At 37.3% G+C, this 20,088-nt stretch overlaps 1 protein-coding gene across 3 annotated transcripts in view; it reads left to right on the top strand.

Moving 5' to 3' along the window:
* The first annotated feature begins 3,387 nt into the window (after window positions 1-3,387).
* The window catches only part of pcdh17 (protocadherin 17), a 147,296-nt gene continuing 130,595 nt past the window's right edge, over window positions 3,388-20,088 (top strand). For 2 of the 3 annotated variants that reach the window (XM_087272540.1, XM_087272541.1), the window contains exons 1-2: window positions 3,388-3,937; window positions 4,696-7,497. In XM_087272540.1, the coding sequence (XP_087128666.1) occupies window positions 5,017-7,497 (2,481 nt within the window). In that variant the 5' untranslated portion in view covers window positions 3,388-3,937; window positions 4,696-5,016. 3 annotated transcript variants of the gene reach the window in all.

Here is a 20,088-nt window from a genome sequence, read left to right as displayed (position 1 = left end):
TAGACCACTTACAATATGTTTCTGTAGTTGTTTTTTGAAAAGCAACCCCTGTTTGTGAAAGATCTATAATGTTACATATATGTGACATTGGATGTTTATAATACTTTTTTTTTTTAATGTTACATACAGTTGAAGTCAGAATTATTAGCCCCCCTGAATTATGTGTTTTTCAACACATTTCTAAACATAATAGGTTTATTAACTCATCTTTAATAACTGATTTATTTTATCTTTGTCATGATGACAGTAAATAATATTTTACTAGATATTTTTCTTGATATTTTAAAGGCTTAACCAGGGTAATTAGGTTAACTAGGCAAGTTAGGGTGATTAGGCAAGTTACTGTATAATGATAGGTTGTTCTGTAGACTATCTATAAAAAATTGCTTAAAGGGGCTAATAATTTTTGGTCTTTAAAAAATTAAAAACTGCTTTCATCCCAGCCAAAATAAAACAATCATGACTTCCTCTAGAAGAAAAAATATATATATATATTATCAGACATCCTGTGAAAATTCCCTTGCTCTGTTAAACATCATTTAGGAAATATTTACAAAATATTAAACAAAAAATTGAAGGGGGGCTAATAATTCTGACTTCAACTTTATGTCACATTGGGCATTTATTTCATAACTTAAAAAATAAATTAATTAATTAATAAAAAAAAAATAAAAACATTTTGTCAGTTTTATTTGCTACATAACATTTTTATTTGGCGCACATAACATATTTCAAAGCCCCATAACTGTGACCATTACATTTTGCAACAACTCTTTCGAAACATCAAGATTCTACCTTTTTTGGTATATGGTTGTTCATCTATTTTTTTTTTTTTTTACAACTCTAAAATGAGTAAACTAAATAAAAATAAATAACTACCTCACAGCAACATGGTGGCTCAGTAGGCAGCACTGTAATAGCATCGGCTGGGCCAGTTGGCATTTCTGTGTGGAGTTTGCATGTCCTCCCCATGTGAGTGTGGGTGTCCTCCGGGTGCTCCGGTTTCCCCCACAGTCTAATGACATGTGCTATAGGTGAATTGAATGAGCTTAATTGGCTGTTTTGTATGAGTGTGTCTGTGAATGCTAGAGTGTATAGGTGTTTCTTAGTACTGGGTTGCAGCTGGAAGGGCATCCACTGCGTAAAACATATGTTGGATAAGTTGGTGGTTCATTCCGCTGTGGCGACCCCTGAACAATAAAAGGACTAAGCTGAAAGAAAATGAATGAATGAACTCACACTGGAGGTCAACATGTTAAAAATGCACATGTTGTCAGCCACCAGAACACCTTGTGTTGTTTTCCCAGTATGCACAATTTTGTTTCAGACACATGCACAGATAGTTTCTAATCAGCATTTCCAGTGCTCATATTCTTTTGAGTTCCAGATTGTTGCACACTAAACAAATGTGTTTGTTCCTTCAGTAACCTGAACATTTCTGCTGTTATGAACTTTCTTATGGGTTAATATTTGAAGAATTGTTATATTGCTTATTTTCATAATTAAATAAATATGTATGAAATACATATATTTTATATGGGTTGCATGGTGGTGGAGTGGCTAGCACATTCGCCTCACAGCAAGAGGGTCGGTGGTTCGAGCCTTGGCTGGGTCAGTTGGAGTTTCTGTGTGGAGTTTGCATGTTTTCACTGTGGGTTTCCTCCGGGAGCTCCGGTTTCCCCCAGTCCAAAAACATGTGGTATAAATGAATTGGGTATGTGAATGAGTGTGTGTGGATGTCTCCCAGTGATGGGTTGCGGCTGGAAGGGCATCCGCTGCGTAAAACATATGCTGAATAATGTTGGCGGTTCATTCCGCTGTGGCGACCCCAGATTAATAAAGGGACTAAGCCGAATGAATGAATGGATGGATGAATGAATGTTACAGTAAGAAAATGAATCTCTCTGAAACACAAATCCATGTTAAGTATTCAAATGTTCTGAATAATAATAATAATGACTATTAATCATGTGTTAAGTATATAATGAAATTAAACTAATAAAAAGTAATTAAATTAAATGCAATTATTATACAAATGCTAGTTTATTTTTTTAAAAGTATGTTTGATAATATTGTTATTTGGTGACTGTTTATACAAACGATATAGTTTATAAAATATTATTTGTAATATATATATATATATATATATATATATATATATATATATATATAATATTTTATTATTATTTTTTAATATACAGTACGTTTCTGTCAATGGGTTCACAATGACAAAAGTAGCTGAAGGTTCAAAAGTGTCCACTAGAGGGCCGAATGAGCTGATGGAAGAATATTTTGCTTTCTGCATCCTTTTCATCCCTCAACTGCTTGGCACAGCTCATAAAGCATTTATACAGCATTTAAAAGCATTTGTATCTTTGGTTTTTAAATGTTGTTCCTCCGCGAAAAAATACCTGAAAACCTCGCACACTTGCACTGCTTTAAGGTAGCCTATGCAAACCTCTGCAAAGTGTTCAAAAGGATGTCGAGATGTCCTATAAACCGTATTTTATAAACAAGTTCTCTCTACAAGACGCTCAGACATAGAAACAAATAAAAGCTCCCTGAAGCTATCAGGTTTCGTAAACGCTAAAACCAGCATCAAAATGCGGAGACATTGGCAAAACAAAACAGGCAACTGCCAAATGAGCTCTATAAGATTAATAAACCCAAACCACGATATTGTATAGCCTACAGGCAAATAAAAGTAACTTTCTATGGGTTCATTTATCAAACAGGGGTTGTTTTTTAACATTTAGACTTTTATACCATCCCTCACTTTTATTTCCCTCATAAACCACAAATAGGTATCAGTTTAAATCCAGACGTATTTTAATAAACAACATTACTTTTACTATAGTAAATCAAAAGAGAGCATGCTGACTCACCAAGTCACAAATGTATACACATTTATTTACAGTATACACAGTGTTCAGTTCAATCAAATGATCTTTGAGCAGTGGATCAGTATGCTACATGTTGTTATGATAACGTTTGCTATACGTGCATATACATAAACAATCGTGCAACTGTAAGTCTTTAAATCTGTTGTTTTGATCCAGCTTTAAACCGTCAACAAACGGCATAATTAAATATAAAATCCTTTCAAATCCCTTCAGGCTGGAAACCACCAATCTGAATAAAAGCATCGTTTCTTTAACGTAAGATTTCACCCCCGCTCGTTGCTCTCAAAGTACAAGAGTCTTTTATAAACTCCCGTCTGCGCTTAGAAACGCGTCCACATCACTCACATAAAGGACCGCTTTGAAAGCCCCGCCTACAATTTGAATTCGGTGAAACTGATTGGCCGCCCTTCCCTCCTCCTTCCCCGCTCATTGGTTGGTGGTGGATCAGTAACAATGTTTAATGCACTATGAGACAGAGCGAGACAGTCAGAGAGAGAAACGCGCAGAGAAGGCTGAAGGGACACCGGCGCACCACAGTGCTTTTACTCGCGTACCGTTATTGACAGCTGCTTCGAGTGACAGCAGGATTGGACTGAGCACTTACGGTTGCTATCCTCCTTTAAACTTTGGACTGGCTTGTTTGACCTTTTTTCTATTTTTTAAAAATCTTTTTCCTCAAGGGACTGGACGTATAGCCTCTTGTGGGGCCAGGACGCATTTATCACGGGGATGTCTCACCCCGCATCATTGCAGTACAAGAGGCAGTTCGCGCTGGTGATATCAACGGTTGTGGATGTATATTTTACGTCTGGGTCAAGGTATCTGTCCTGTAGCGTCTCCAGCCTGAGTCCATGAGCGGAGGAGAGTCACTGCATCCTAATCAGCCTCATTGACATTACAAGCGCACTTTTGGGGAGCACTTTATTTTTCCATATAGTCCACTCGGAGATTTTTTTATACTCATTTGGAAGTTGAATGAAGGATGTAACTCGTCTTTGGTGATGGTTGTGTTTAGACCGGATAGCAAGCTACAGGTAAGTCTGCGTGTGTGTGTGTTTGTGTGTGTGATGCTTCTCATCAACATTCTGTTCCAAAGTGTGATCCCGAAAAAAGATGAGATGACATGCCATATATGCGCTTGTAGCTGCTGCTGCTGGATGCGCACAGTGCCAGTGAGGATGCAACAGCTTCTTCCTGTATTTATTTAAGAGACGCAGTATAAATAACCATCCAGAATTGCGATTCATTTGCTCTGCTTTATGCGACTATGTAAGAATTGTATTTAACAGCCGGATTATGCCGGTTAAGAGGCTTATTTCAACGCATTTGCATTCAGGAGGTTGCCTTAAAACAGCAAGGTATAGATATGGCATCAGTTAAGCAGCTGTTTTAGGACGCGGCGACATAGCTAGAGATTTATCCGTATTTATTTGCTCGCCACCTTTATCTATAATTGCGCGTTTGATGCGCGTAACGCTGTTCGTGCCACATGGCGCATCCTCGACGCATTGCTTAGCCTTCATGTTGAGAGCAGAATAACACAAACATCCACCTGTGTTCAGTGGTAAAGCGCTCCGACGCATCTCAAGGTTGGATTGACATGCCATCCACGTCGTTCAGCAGGGAATGAGAAATTACGCATTAGAATTACGCGGTCATACTACAGAGAAAAAAGCGCATATTGTGAGACACGCGGTGTTTGCTGAAATCGTTTAGTCAGAATCGAAACGAATAAGTGCAGTGTTACATGCAATAAATTGACAGAAATGTTTTTTCTTCTTTTTCATTACAGGCGAAGAGGCTGGGAAAGGCTATTTCTTTGTGGAAACTGGATTGTGATTATGCCTCCAATGCGCCTGGGCGTTCAGCAGAATATAAATTAGCTGTACAGCCTCACCGTTTGTTGTAAAAACTCAGGATAAAGGGATCCCAGCTACAGAGGAGAGAAAAGAGCATTCAAAGGAAAAGCCACATAATGACTTTATACCGTTTTTTATCATGAATTGGCATGTGTGTTCAGCATTTGAAGGTATAAATTGTGATACTGCCGAGAAGATCAACAGGTCGGAGGCGTGAAACGCATCAGAAACCCAAGGCACTCTCACTGAAAGGGATGCATCTTTCTGTTTTCCTTTTCCTACTTTTATGGGCGCAAGCCCTGACGCTGAAAAACTTGAACTACTCAATACCTGAGGAAAAAATTCAGGGTGTCATTGGAAACATTGCCAAGGATGCAGAGCTGGAACTGGGAGAGCAGGGGAAAAAATCCAACTTTAGGGTGTTGGAGAACTCCGCCCCACACCTTATCGATGTGGATCCCGAAAGTGGGCTATTATACACTAAACAGCGGATCGACAGGGAAACACTGTGCAGACAAAACTCCAAGTGCCAGCTCTCCATGGAAGTGTTTGCCAACGACAAGGAGATCTGCATGATTAAAGTTGAGATACAGGACATAAATGACAATGCACCGAGCTTTCCTTCTGAACAAATCGATATTGACATATCTGAGAATGCAGCCCCAGGCACACGTTTCCCCTTGGCTGCTGCCTACGACCCTGACACTAAGGAAAATGGCCTGAAAACATATCAGATCACGCGGGACGATTACAGTATATTTTCTTTGGATGTCAAATCCAGAGGGGATGGAACTAAATTCCCTGAACTGGTCGTTCAGAGGTCTTTGGATCGAGAGGAACGTAGCCATCACACTTTAATTATAACCGCCACAGATGGAGGGGAATACCCCAAATCAGGCACAATGCAAATCAATGTAAAAGTCACTGATTCCAATGACAACAGCCCTGTGTTTGAACAGCCCTCATATGTAGTGGAGATTCCTGAGAATGCACCGCTAGGCACAGTAATAATAGATTTAAATGCTACAGATTCTGATGAAGGGATTAATGGGCAGGTTACTTATTCTTTTAGCTGTTATGTCCCAGACAGGATCAAAGAGTTGTTTTCAATAGACCCACGAACGGGTGTCATAAAGATTCAGGGTAAAATCGACTTTGAGGAGAACCCAATTATAGAGATTGATGTTCAGGCAAAGGATCAAGGACCCAACCCAATTCCTGGCCATTGTAAAGTCACTGTTAAAGTGCTTGACAGGAATGACAACTGGCCGTCAATAGGTTTTGTAGCGGTGCGTCAGGGGGCGGTTAGTGAAGCAGCAACTCCAGGGACAGTGATTGCACTCGTGAGAGTCACAGACAAAGACTCTGGCCGCAATGGGCAGCTCCAGTGTAGGATTTTGGGCAATGTTCCTTTCAAGCTGGAGGAGAACTATGATAACTTTTACACTGTAGTGACTGACAGACCCCTGGACAGGGAGGTAAAAGATGAATATAACATCACTATTGTGGCCAAAGACAATGGCAATCCACCCCTAAACTCAACAAAGTCTTTCACTGTAAAGATTTTAGATGAAAACGACAACGCACCACGCTTCACAAAAATGGTCTACCTTCTGCAGGTGCCTGAGAACAACATCCCAGGTGAATACCTGGGTTCTGTTCTGGCCCATGACCCAGATTTAGGCCAAAACGGCACTGTGTCCTATTCTCTCCTACCCTCTAATGTAAGCGAGGAATCTATCACTACGTATGTTAACATCAAACCCACTGATGGTGCAATATATGCTCTGAGGAGTTTCAATTATGAGCAAACCAAGTATTTTGACTTTAAAGTCCAGGCGAAGGATTCTGGAAACCCTCACCTGGAGAGCAACACCACAGTCCGCGTGAGTGTCCTGGATGTTAACGATAATATTCCTGTCATTGTCCTTCCATTGCTTCAGAATGACACTGCTGAGATCCATGTACCTCGGAATGTAGGAGTCGGACATATTATCACCACCGTAAGAGCGGTGGACAACGACTTTGGCGAGAGCGGTCGGCTCACCTACGAGATCTCAGATGGGAATGAGGAACACCTGTTCGAGATTGATTCGGTGACAGGCGAGGTGCGGACAGCTCAGCCATTATGGGAGGAGGTGACACCTGTTGTGGAACTCATTATCAAGGTCACTGATCATGGCAAGCCTTCATTGTCCGCTATGGCAAAACTTATCGTCAAAGCCTACTCTGGGCCCTTACCAGAAGGCGAACCACGCATTAACGCAGAACACCACAACTGGGACATGTCACTCCCTTTAATAGTAACTCTAAGTATCATTTCGATTATGCTCCTAGCAGCCATGATCACCATCGCAGTGAAATGCAAACGGGAAAACAAGGAAATCCGCACATACAACTGTCGCATCGCTGAGTACTCCCACCCACAACTCGGTAAGAGCAAGAAAAAGAAGATCAACAAGAACGACATCATGCTGGTGCAAAGTGAAGTGGAGGAACGGGACACCATGAATGTTATGAACGTTGTCAGCAGTCCCTCTCTGGCCACCTCACCCATGTACTTTGACTACCAAACTCGTTTGCCCCTCAGCTCTCCAAGGTCGGAGGTCATGTATCTCAAACCCACTGCCAACAACCTCAGCGTTCCTCAAGGGCACGTTGGCTGTCACACCAGCTTCACCGGACCTGTTACCAACACCACAGAGACCCCAGTCAACAGGATGTCAATAATACAGGTAGGAGCGACAACTTATATTCTGCTTCTTTGTAACCCTCCACCCCCCTCTCTCATCCTGCTCTGTCTCAATAGGTCAATACATGAATGGATGAGTAGTTGTGTGTGCATACAAAACAGCCAGTGAATCATAGCGGTGGGGGTAAGGAGGGGGATCACAATCGCTGATAATATGAAACACGAGTAGCACCTTGCTATCTATTTTTGAAATCTAGCTTTGCCCATATTGTTTCAAGTAATGTGCTAAGAGGAAATTGAGTATGGAACATAATTCTGTTGTGGAGATATTGTTTTGATGCTACCTCTGCTGTGGGAAGATTTGATGCACTGACAGGTTCAGCCCTAAAGGCTTGTTATTTCATAACGGCCACACTGTGATGATTTGCTGCTCTTGCCTAGAATATCTTTCCAGCTACTACACTGCAAATGAATAGAGCTGCGATCAATATGTAGTTTCCTGTGGTGCTTTGAATGTAAGGCTCCTACGGTTTGCCTCTTACAATGACAGAATTAATGTTCTTCTCTTCTTTTTTTTTTCGTCCTCTGCTATTGCTCACACACGCTAGGGTCAAGTAAATACATAAAAATGTGTTTTCATACAAGCTAATGTAATTTATTTTGACCTCAAACATTTCAATTTTCAGTCTTGGCATTGTAGCACCCTTACTGTATTACTTAGTCAGCAGGTTTGTGTCACCTTCGTACTTGAATTGCTGTGACAATCCTCTCGCTCCTAAAGACGTTCAGACCGCATTTCACCAAAAGAAAGAAGGAGCTTTCGCAGATTCCCTCGTTCCTTGCTAATGCGTCTTTGTGTGGAGCGATTTGGTTAAGCCAGTGACAACTTATGTGTGTCTGTGCAGCTAAGCCTGTTTAAAGTCATTTGAAATCTGTCTTGTCAGATGAGGCTAAAGTCACCTCTTTAAACTCTGTACATCAGGTGTGCTTGTATGTGCTGAGATTGAGATTACAGCTGCTGAAATTAATTTCTCTTATTTATTTGCATGTTGCAAATACACATTCTTGTCTACTTAAGAGCATCTTTTGTCGTTTTATGGATAAAGGGATACTTACTTACTTACTTACTCTCAGGGCTGTATATATCCAAGCTGATATTTAGCCACTAGGGTTGCATTGTTTACCGGTAGTTTGGTTGCACCGCGATACTGTAGCTCCAAAATACTGGCTGTGCCACTTTAGTTTGTAAACTGTAATATCTTTAATAACGGTTTTGCAATAGTTCAGGTGAGGTAATGATTATTGAGCCATTAAATAAATAAAATTATCTATGACCGAAAACACTGATGTCTTCACCCCTTTCCTATATAACATTAGTATGATGCTGTTGACTATAATGGAAAGATGGAGCCTAAGTGAGTGAATGGATTGATCAGCATGTTGGCGAATTCATGCCAAAAAGAACCAAGCGCACCGGTGATGTTTACACGCACGGTGAACTGCAAGAGGATAATCGCGCACTGGAATGAACCTAGAAGTGATGAAACGGGAGCCCGTGAGCTTGTTGTAAACCATTGTGTGTGCACAAACGATAGACGGTCTCGAAGGTTATTTCTCACAGCACACATGCGCGATTGTTTGTCTTTCTTTTAAGGCTAATTCTTCATTGACACTTCTCTTTCCACATGCGAACACTTTCTATTTCTATGCAATCGAGTTGAGCCACGGCTGCAGCCTCTGGTCAGTGAGATTAGCTGAGCACAAGCCGGGCAAAGTCTAAAACAGAATCCTAGATTCAGACAAGTTGTAGTTTTCTGTAGTCATGACAGCTCATATGGTGTGGTCAATGATTTATTTATTTATTTATTTATTTATTTATTATTATTGCAGTAACAACAAAACATTCACAGTTAATACAAAAAACACGCACTACAAAGAGAAATGGAAATTTATTCACCAAAACTAGCTTAACTGGAGTATTTAGTGTGGGTTAGTGCTACAATGCCTTACGGACAATACAGTAAAGGACTGCATAATAATCAATTACGTGACTTGTTTAGCACAAAAGTAAACATGCACAACGTAAAAAAAACTAAATCTTACCTATGAAATGTGATGCCTTTGTGCTTTGTTTTCTTTATTTGCTCATTACTACACCCGTACACAATGCTTAAGTCCAGCGTCTTCACATTGACTTTGGTCTTGACTAGTGCAGTTGAAGGACATTTGTCCTGGAAGCACTGTACAAATGTGGCGGCGCTATTAATGCATGTTTAAGGTCCATATCTGATATCTTGTGTATATATCTATGCAATGTCGTATATAGCATTGTGAATAATTACAGCATAAGTGATTTCAGGGGTGTGATATTAGTGTGTATAAGCATGATTTATTTCTGACATGCTGTAACTGCATCTTGAATTGCACTGTGCATGATTTCATAGTCTTTAGTGATTAAAATTCTGTGTTCACCTCTGCATGTGATTGTGTGTGAGCATGTGTGCTGCTTTTCATTGAGTGCCAGCTTTAGGTCAAAGGTCATAATGAGGCCCATTATCATTGGCCTTTAAATAATGAGCAAAATAACTGCAGAGGCCTCATCAAACTGCTGAGATGCATGCTCTTTTCTCTGGCACTGAAAACAAACAAGCCCCGAAACATACATAGAGTGTGTTTACACAGATCCATACAGCACAGGATATACTCTCCATTATTTACAGCAGAAGTGTGGCGGGAGGCAGATCTGCTATCCTGTTACCGAGCCCGTAAAACAATCTGGCTCTCCTCTCTCCTGGCCTGGAACAGACAGAGCGAGCGAGATTAAAAGAGAGCCATAGAAATGCGAATCCCAGTTGAGACGTTATAAAAAAAATGCTAGAAATCCCTCCCTTTCCAGTCCCTGTCGATCGATGTGTTCGGGGGGCTGTCATCTGCATCTGCCATCTGAGCTAGTAGTTGGCTGAAAGCTGAAAAAAAGAAACAAATATATAAATAAAAACCCACACAGCTGCGCAAGGGCATTTCAAATCCTTCCCATCAGCCCTGGTGGCAACAGCAGCAGCCATACGGTGAAAGCGAGGGCTCCTTAATGGTGTTTTATAGTAGCTGATCCAGAGGTTGCGAACAGCTGGCCGAGGAAGTAATATGTCTGAAATGAAAAGAGGTTCAGGGTCAATTACAGCACCAAGGCCGTCTCCTCTCGCAGAGCACAACAGAATGAGAGGTGTAATTTGATTGGCCGAGGAAACTTTCCTTTATAAAGCGATGTAATAACACTTAATTGCACCACAGGCGTCCGGATCTATTACTTAATGGCAAATTGAGGTTTAAGAAATCGAGGTCTTCCGTGCTATCTGTGAGATCAGGAGATTTTCGGAATTCTTTAGTCTTCAGGGTGTTTAATATTTATCCTCATGTCTGCTATTGACTGGAAGGCAGGTAATATTTAGTCATGGATTTATTTGCACACATTTCTTGCATTAAAACATGATTAGGAACAAAATTAAAGATAGAAAAGCTTTCACTAGGACTGTGGCTTTTCAAAAGGTACACGTTTGTACTGCGCACATGAAATCTGCACCCGCAGTCTATATGGACCCATTTCACTAGATTGTTATGATACATTTAACAGTCATTTGCATCTTAAATTCTTGAAAGTTTGTAATATTTTGATTGTTTTTTAAAAAAAGTATGACATTTATAAGTATTTATGTACTATATTATCTTTGCATCAGATTGCAAAAAATGAATTACCATTTGCGTGAAGTGTTTTTGATGCAGCGTCTATGTACAGAACAGTAATTGTGTAGTTATTCTGGCTACACTTATCAGCCTCACACAATGTTTTTTTCCTTTTTCTAAAGGTCTTGATAACACCATCATGGAGTGTTTCTTTTATTATTTCAGCAAACGGGATTGTAAAAAAAAAGATTTGTTGTACTCTCCCATTCACTGCGCTCTAAGTTTACCAAATTTGACAACTTTGCTGCTGAGAAACTAGGAAATGTGTAAAGGGACCATGATTGAGCCTGTTTCTTTACTTATGTAAATATGTGTAAATATAAATTTTTTTAACAATATTAAAGTAACAATATTGGATAATATGTACATTATTATTTTATTTATGTACGCTGTAGTTTGAAAAGTAGTATTTTCTGTCGTTTAGTAGATAATAATAGTAATAAATGAGAAATAGTAATAAATGAGAGACTTACTGCACCTTGTTTTCCATTAAATCCATGGATTTATTAGTAATAAATGAGAGACTTACTGTACCTTGTTTTCCATTGGATTTGCATTGTAGTTAGTCATATTTAATATTTAGTCATGGATTTATTTGAACACATTTCTTGCATTAAAACACACATGATTAGGAACAGAATTAAAGATACAAAAGCTGTCACTCAGACTGTGGCTTTTCAAAAGGTACATATGCATGAAATCTGCGCCCGCAGTCTATGGACACATTTCACAAGACTAGTATGACGCGTTTAACAGTCATCATCATCTTAAATTCTTGTAAGTATATATATATATATATATATATATATATATATATATATATATATATATATATAATGTATTTATTATTTAGTTTTTTTTATTTTAGTTTTTTAAAGTTTGAACATTTATATGTATTTACATGGTATGTACTACATTATCTTTGCATCGAATTACAAAAAGTAAATTACTGCTTGTGTGAATCATGTGTGTCTTTTAAATTCTATTTATTAAGGTTTACAATGCAAGTCCAATGTAAACCACTTGTTTGGAAAACTAGGTACAGTAAGTCTCTCATATATTATATCTACTATCTACTAAATGACAGACTATACTACTTTACAAACTGTCTTGTACATGAATAATATAATTACGTACATATTATTCAACATTGTTACTTCAATATTGTTAAAAAATGTTAGATATTTACAAATATTTACATAAGTAAATAAACATACCCTATTCACACTTACAGCGTTTCTAATGCAGCGTCAGTGGACAAGACATTAAATTTGACGTTGTTCACTCTTCTGGCTACGGTTATCAGCCTCACACAATATTTTTCCTTTTTCTAAAGGTCTTGATAGCACCATCGTGGACTTTTTCTTTTATTATTTCAGCAAACAGGATTGTAAAAAAAATGATTTGTTGTCCCATTCACTGCGCTTTAAGTTTATCCAACTATGACGACTTCCGCTGAGAAACTCGAAAAATGTGAAAAGGGTCCATCATTGAGTCTGTTTATTTACTTATGTAAAAATGTGTAAATATCTATATGTTTTTTATATTAATTTTAGTAATATTATTTAATAATATGTAATTTTTTTGTTATTTATGTTCAATATAGTTTGTAAAGTATTATTTTCTGTCATTTAGTACATATAATATTTGAGAGACTTACTGTACCTTGTTTTCCATTAGATTTGCATTTGAAAATTTGCAATTGAAAAAGTTTTTTATTTTTATTTCATGTCTTAAGTTTTAAATTACTATACTCTCAAACTCATTTATGTGCAGAAATAGCTAAAAATAAATCTGCATTTCTGTCTGTCTGACCCTGCTAATGGGTCCATGTTGGTCCAATAAAGGTACATATTAAAACCTAAAAAGTACTTTTGAAAAGTTAACACACCAGTGACAGCTTTAGCACTTTCTATTTCTCATGTGTGAGATTGCAGAGGCACAAATTGCTGCTGAGAGCATCAGACTGCTATAAAAGTGTCCTCTAGGTGGCGAGAGTCTGCCTTCAGTGTTTAGCAAGCACCTCGCACAGTGAATGAGGCTTGATTTGAATGCACATGCTGTATCTCGTTTATTTTACGATATACACTACTATGAAATTAAGTGTATCAAGTAGACATCTAAATATGTTTATACTGCCTGTTTCTTTTTTTATATATATAAACAGAGAGGTCAGCTGAGTCCCTTAAGGTCTAACTGGTAAGGCATGAGTAGCAATTCATGTAGCACTGAGGGAGGCCAATGGGTTTGACACACTCCAGTTGTAAAGGTCAGCTGCCGGAAGGGGGTTTTCTCTCGGACAGTGGTGATTCCTCTCCTGGGATTGTCCGTCTGTGCTGTTTCTTTCCATTAAAAGCACTTAAAATGGATGGAGGGGAAAGAACTGAGAACCGATCCCGCTATTGAGTAACTGCTTTGAAACAAGGACTGTAGCATGATGTTGTTGTCTATCGCAAAGTGAAGTCGGAGTGTTTGGCGGAGATTGGGTTTCTGTCACCTTGTTTTTTGCAAAATTGAGCGATAAAAGCAGCTGTCAGGTAATCAGATTGCTGCATGAGCTCTAGATGTATTGCTTTGGGAACTGAAGCGAAATACTGTCAAATGGCAAGGCATGAGAGAGTCAATGTCTGACAATCTGTTTAGTGCCCTCTTTCTCTCTCTCCCTCTCTCGCGCTGAGTGTGCGTGTGCATGTGTGTGTGTGTCTGTGTGTGTGTGTGTGTGTGTGTGTTTGGTGGTGGGACAGCAGGAGTGTGAGCACAGTCATGCATGCTAATGGTTCTGTCCTTGCATGCTGCATTATACGGTGCGTTGTGTGTGTGTGCAGTGTGGGAGGGGGTGTTACTGTGTCTTTGTGTGTGTGTGTTTGCAAATTGAGTCATAACAATTCTCCTTGATGTGTAACAGCTTATTGTTTGCCCTCCAAAATCTCTTCTCTTCTCTTCTCTTCTCTTCTCTTCTCTTCTCTTCTCTTCTCTTCTCTTCTCTTCTCTTCTCTTCTCTTCTCTTCTCTTCTTTATGTTATTAATTGTATTTAATTCTATCTTCTTGTCTTCAGTTGTCTTTGGCGGTACTCATTGCATCTCATCTCTTTTTTTCTTTCATCATTTTGTCATACTTATAATGTATTTTTATACATGTTTCTTCAAACTAATCATTTACAATAAGTTGAAACAACTTAGGGTGACACGGTGCCTCATTGGTTAGCACTTTCACCTAACAGTAAGAAGGTCGCTGGTTTGAACCCCGGCTGGGTCAGTTGGAATTTCTGAGTGGAGTTTGCATGTTCTCCCCATGTTCATGTGGGTTTTCTCCCGGTGCTCTGGTTTCCCCCACTGTCCAAAGTCATGCGCTATAAATGAATTGGATTAACTAAATTGGCAGTAGTGTATGTGTGTGAATGGATGCGTTCCTGTACTGGGTTGCAGCTGATAGGGCATCCGCTGTGTAAAACATATGTTGGATAAATTGGCGGTTGTGACCCTTTCTGAATAGTTTTGTTGGGACAACTTAATTGTTGTATGTTCAGTCCACTTGAATTTATAAAAATGATTAAGCTATTTATTTTTGTTGGGACAACATAAATGAACTGGAACCCAGCCATTTGTACAGTCTTGGCATAATTTGATTGTGACATTTATTTTTGTATTTTTATGTATTTATATTTAATTCCCAGTGTTTATTTTCATGATTGCAATCTCTCATTATTGTTTTTTTTTGAGACATTTGTCATATGTTTTCTTTTTCTCTTCTCTTGTTTGTTTATATTTTATCGTTATATATATATATATATATATATATATATATATATATATATATATATATATATATATCATCTTGTCAAACATCTTCCTGCAATATTTTATTTTAGTTTATTTTATAGTCAAATAAATAAATAAGTAAAACAAAGGCCCTACCATTTAGTGTGATTTGTTGCTATTTTACCCTAGTTTTCACATTTTGAGGCAAGTTGTTTGAATAGCAAATCCATTTGCGCTACTTTGTGGACTCATGGGTGTGCTGGTCTATAAAGGAGAAGGCGCATTGTTGGTGTGTTGCTATTTTTTTTTGAGACAATAAAATAGACTGCGTCATTGACCAAGTAAAAGCTGGTCTAAAGTCCAGTGCAGAGCTTAATAGTTAGGCACCTATGCAGGTTCAAACGCTTAAAACATACAGAATGTACAGCAATATACAAATATCTTTACATATGAAAAAAATTAAAGGACTGTTATGTTACAAAAGTTATTATTTACTATAAAAACACAACCTCCGTGCTTTATGTCCAAGGGGCTTTTATTAGTTTATCCATGACAATTTGCATTTTTATTATAATGTATTAATATTAGGAGTATTTATTATATGAATATTTACAATTGTTTTTAATAAAAAAAAAAGTTTAGATTTGTCCACCTGTTGGGTATCGGAGACATAAGCATCACCATATGGGGCATAAGAATAGGATGTGTGTTGGATATAGTTTTTTGACCACACTTCATTATTATTATTCATTTATTTATTTGCTGGAAATTAGAACTGAATTTTGAAACAAATCTTTGTGCTTAACAAACTAAATTAAATCCGTAGGCTGATGGATGTCTTAAGCGGAGTGCGTACTACACTGTTTCCTTATCTACGAAAGTAAAGGAGTAAAGAGTAAAAATAAAAAGAAAGAGAAAGTAAAGAGGCCGAATGGAGGAGGTTTATTTTCCTTATCCACGCACTGCAGATGGTCTGTTAAACTGTTTTCTCACTAGGGGCCTTTTTTAATAATTTTTTTTCCACTTACAAAGTCCTCCATGTAAATAGCAAATGCGCCAGGGCGTGACGCATCTGACTCTTAAAGGGAATGGGAGATGAGACTCTCATTGGTTTAATGCACGTTATGCTATAAACACACCCATAACTCATTATGTGAATAAGCACAACCTTGTTAGACCAGGGTGAAAACTGTATTTTTCCATCCTTAAACCAGCAAAAGTGGATTCGGACCTGCCCTTAATGCTTTTGTGCCATGCACTTTAGACTTTGCGCCCAGATCTTTAAAATAAAGCTCAAATATTATTGATCTTTTCTCCTGTGTTGTTTTGACTCAAGAAACCCCTCCCTTTTAAGTTCCCTGCCTCAGCAATACAGTGTTTGTTTATAGTTTGCAGTGAAACACAACAGACTGTGACAGAGAGATGGTGGAAAGATAATCACAAAAAGTTTCTAAAGGAGTTTATCTCTTCTCTCTCAGCTCGTCCTTCTTTTAGCTTTTGTGCATTAAATGCGTTCTATCTTTTGCCCTTGGTGTTTCATTCGTATTTTCAGATGGTGTGTTTGTGCTGAATTATTGATAGCTGGTTTTGATAAACGCACATGATCGATACGCTTTGCAGTATACGAGGGAAATCTAAACAACACTCGTCTGCGAAGTCTAAACGGTGCGCATGAGATCCTACAGTAAATCCTGCCTTTGTTTGTTTGATTTCTCCAGGCTTCAGTTCTTCTTGAGTTACAGGGTTTTTTTTTTTTTAACGTCATGATTGCTGTTTTTGTGGCTGTTTATTGCGTGTGAGAGTATCTACATTCACATCTCATACGATACTCGGCTATTTTTACACCGTCATTAATAAATCATTCGATTTAACAGGACAAGACAAGACCAGGATGTCACGATAATCGTCTAAAATTTCTCTCAACACTTCATGTTAACAGCAGAAGTGTGCCACCGCAAAACCTCAGTTTATATATATATATATATATATATATATATATATATATATATATATATATATATATATATATATATATATATATATATATATATAATTTGGGTAAATATGAACAAAGAAAAAAGTGTTGGGTTAAAAATGTGAGTTAAAATTACTTTAATATTTATTTTCAGAATGGTTTATTCCTATGTGGCCAAAATTTGAAATTAAACCACCTAGCAATCGCTTTCAAGTGCATATTTTAAATTAAAAGCTGAATGTTTTTATTTTGAAATTTATAATACTCAAGTGCACAAGCAAACACTTGTTTTTTTATTCATCTTTGGATTTCAAATGCTTAAGATACAGATTAGAAGAAGGATTGAGATTAGCCCAGTTCTTCGGGAGATGAAAATCAATCCTCCAAAGCAAGAAACAACACAAAAAATCCATCCATCTGTCCTCCCCTCCCTTCCTCCTTCATGTGGTCTCTGATTTTCTTTGGGTGCGCTGAAGTGTGTCAAAACCTCCGCATTTAAAATGTACAAGGGAGGGGGAAAATATCTCTAGTATATCTATTCATTTTTTTTTTTTTTGCCACACATTTAGGGCAATTGATTACTGGTGGGGTGTACAGATGTGCGTATAACAGCATAGACATTTGAAGAACTGCATGTATAATGTATAGCGATTCTGTAAATCCAATCTTTTCATCTCTTGGCTGTGATCATTGCATCTTGCCTTTTTCTCCTTTTTGATATCTTTTATCTTTTAGTTTTATCTTGTCTTACCTTACATCTTTTTGCATTTATATGTGATAGATAGATAGATAGATAGATAGATAGATAGATAGATAGATAGATAGATAGATAGATAGATAGATGATGGATAGATAGATAGATAGATAGATAGATAGATAGATAGATAGATAGATAGATAGATAGATAGATAGATAGATAGATAGATAGATAGATAGATAGATAGATAGGCAGACAGACAGACAGACAAAAAGATTGATTGATTGATTGATTGATTGATTGATTGATTGATTGATTGATTGATAAATTCTAGATAGACAATCACATTTTTTATATATTTTTGTCATATTTATATTCATTTATTTTCATTCCTCAATTGTTCTGACTATTGTTTTGTCGAATCTTTTTATCTTCTCTTCTCTTATAGTGTTATAATGTCTTGTTAAGTCCATCTTTCATGTTTTCATAATTTTTGCAGATTTTTCAGCATTTTTCTTTAGTTTATTCTATTTTAGCTTTGTTCGATTTTCTTCTTTGTTGCTGTTGCTTTATTAAACGAATAAAAAACAGTTTACAATTGCTGCAGTGCATTTTACAAGAAAATGCTTTCACAGTCGTTCTATTGACTTCAATGTTTCATGGTTAATGACACTTTTATCTTGCGAATAGGACTGAGCTATTAATCGAAAAGTAATCTAAATCGACGTTCAGAACCCATGATCGATGAAATTATTTCAGGTCAATTGTTTCAATTACTTTCGCACATGATTCCGTGTGTGGAGTCATGTGATCCTGCTTTAAGGCTAATTTATACTTATCATTTTATAATTTGTACTTATTATAATATTCTGTAATTATACTTCTGCCAAGTCCATGCACACGGTCCGGCGCAGCCTTCGCATAACCGCACACCTCTCAAAAAATGTAACTACACGTTACTACGGCATGTAGCGTAAGCTTTGTGATTGATCGGTTATTTAACGGTGACATGGGTGGGCAGCGAGGAGAGCCTCGTTTTTGGCAATGTGTGTTTTAATTTCAGTTGTTCAGTACTGATGTTCAATAAACAAGATGTGTGTGTGTGTGTGTGTGTTTACTACAATTATTTAAAACTCTAGTAATGCTTCCTTTTTTCGAAAATCTCTCACTTGTAATATGAGAGCACATTTACTAAACAAAACTTATCAGTTAATTATAAGGGTAAAAACATAAAGTAAATAAATAAAATAATATTTATTAATTGTTATCGAGTTAAAATGTTCAACTAATCAAGAATTTTTTTAAATTTTTTTATTATTATTATTTATTTTATTTTTTTACTTTGACCAAATCGACCGGACCTACTGGTGAATTCTAGTGTAATTAGTAATTCATGTACAATTTACTAGAGTGAAAATGGACATTTTTATGTTTTACTTTTACTTGTTTTGTAAGATCTTATTTTCTGTATTTTTGTTTCATGTTTATATAAGGCATGGGCTGGTATAAGATTCTGATGTTATAATGATATCTTGGATTAAAAATACCACGGTTTCACTGTATCACAATATTGTGATTACTGCTGTAAAATGAGTCCTTTTTAAATGTCTGGGTAAACAAACAGCAACTTCCCATTGAACATGATTTATTTAGGTAATATTTGAAATACATTGATTAAATACATTAAGTAACATTTAAAATAGTTTGAAACAGCAAACATGTCAGGCTAAATAATTAAAAATAAATTATTGACTTCTTTATTTTTCTTATCTTTGAATATAAAATAGGCCACTACGTTGTTGAGATCCACAGTATGCTTAAATATTAGTGAATAAGTGGTTTGTTTTTCAAATGTTTGCTTAATTGTAGGCTGACTAGTAGTTTTTGATGCCGATCATCCTTTGCTGTTGGAGATACTGTTAATCAAAAAAAAAAAAAAAGGCTTTGTAAACAGAGAAAAAAAACGTAGATATACCACAGAAACAGTATGAAAAAAAACTTAAGCAGTTTTAAAACCGTTACTTTTCCAAACTGCTGTCAATCTTGAAACTGGTTATTGTCCCATGCCTAGTTTATACACTAATTTCCTCAAATCTTTTTTTCCTTCATATTAATATCATCATATTCCTCTGTCACATGGTCTCTGAATTTCTTTGGGTGCGCTGGAGTGTGTCGAAACCTCAGCGTGTACAATGTGCTAAACCGGGGAGGCTGAAATGGTCTCTGCCGTTTTTTGGCACACATTTAGGGCGATTAATTACTGCTCAGCCGAAGTGTACAGATATGTGTATAATAGCAAAGACATTTGTTGGACTGCATGTATAATGTATAGCGATTCTGGAAATCCAAGTAAAGCGGCTGAATAATTTATAGAGTTGTATAGCTCTATAACCCAGCTCCGTCCGCTCTGCGTGGTTTGGATCCCCAGACCCGTTTGGGAACCAGCAGGCCGAGGCCATTAA

The sequence above is a fragment of the Danio rerio genome, chromosome 11, assembly GCF_052040795.2.
Source record: "Danio rerio strain M-AB ecotype USA chromosome 11, GRCz13ab, whole genome shotgun sequence".
NCBI classification, from domain to species: Eukaryota; Metazoa; Chordata; class Actinopteri; order Cypriniformes; family Danionidae; genus Danio; species Danio rerio.
This window is presented reverse-complemented; position numbering and strand designations above follow the sequence as displayed.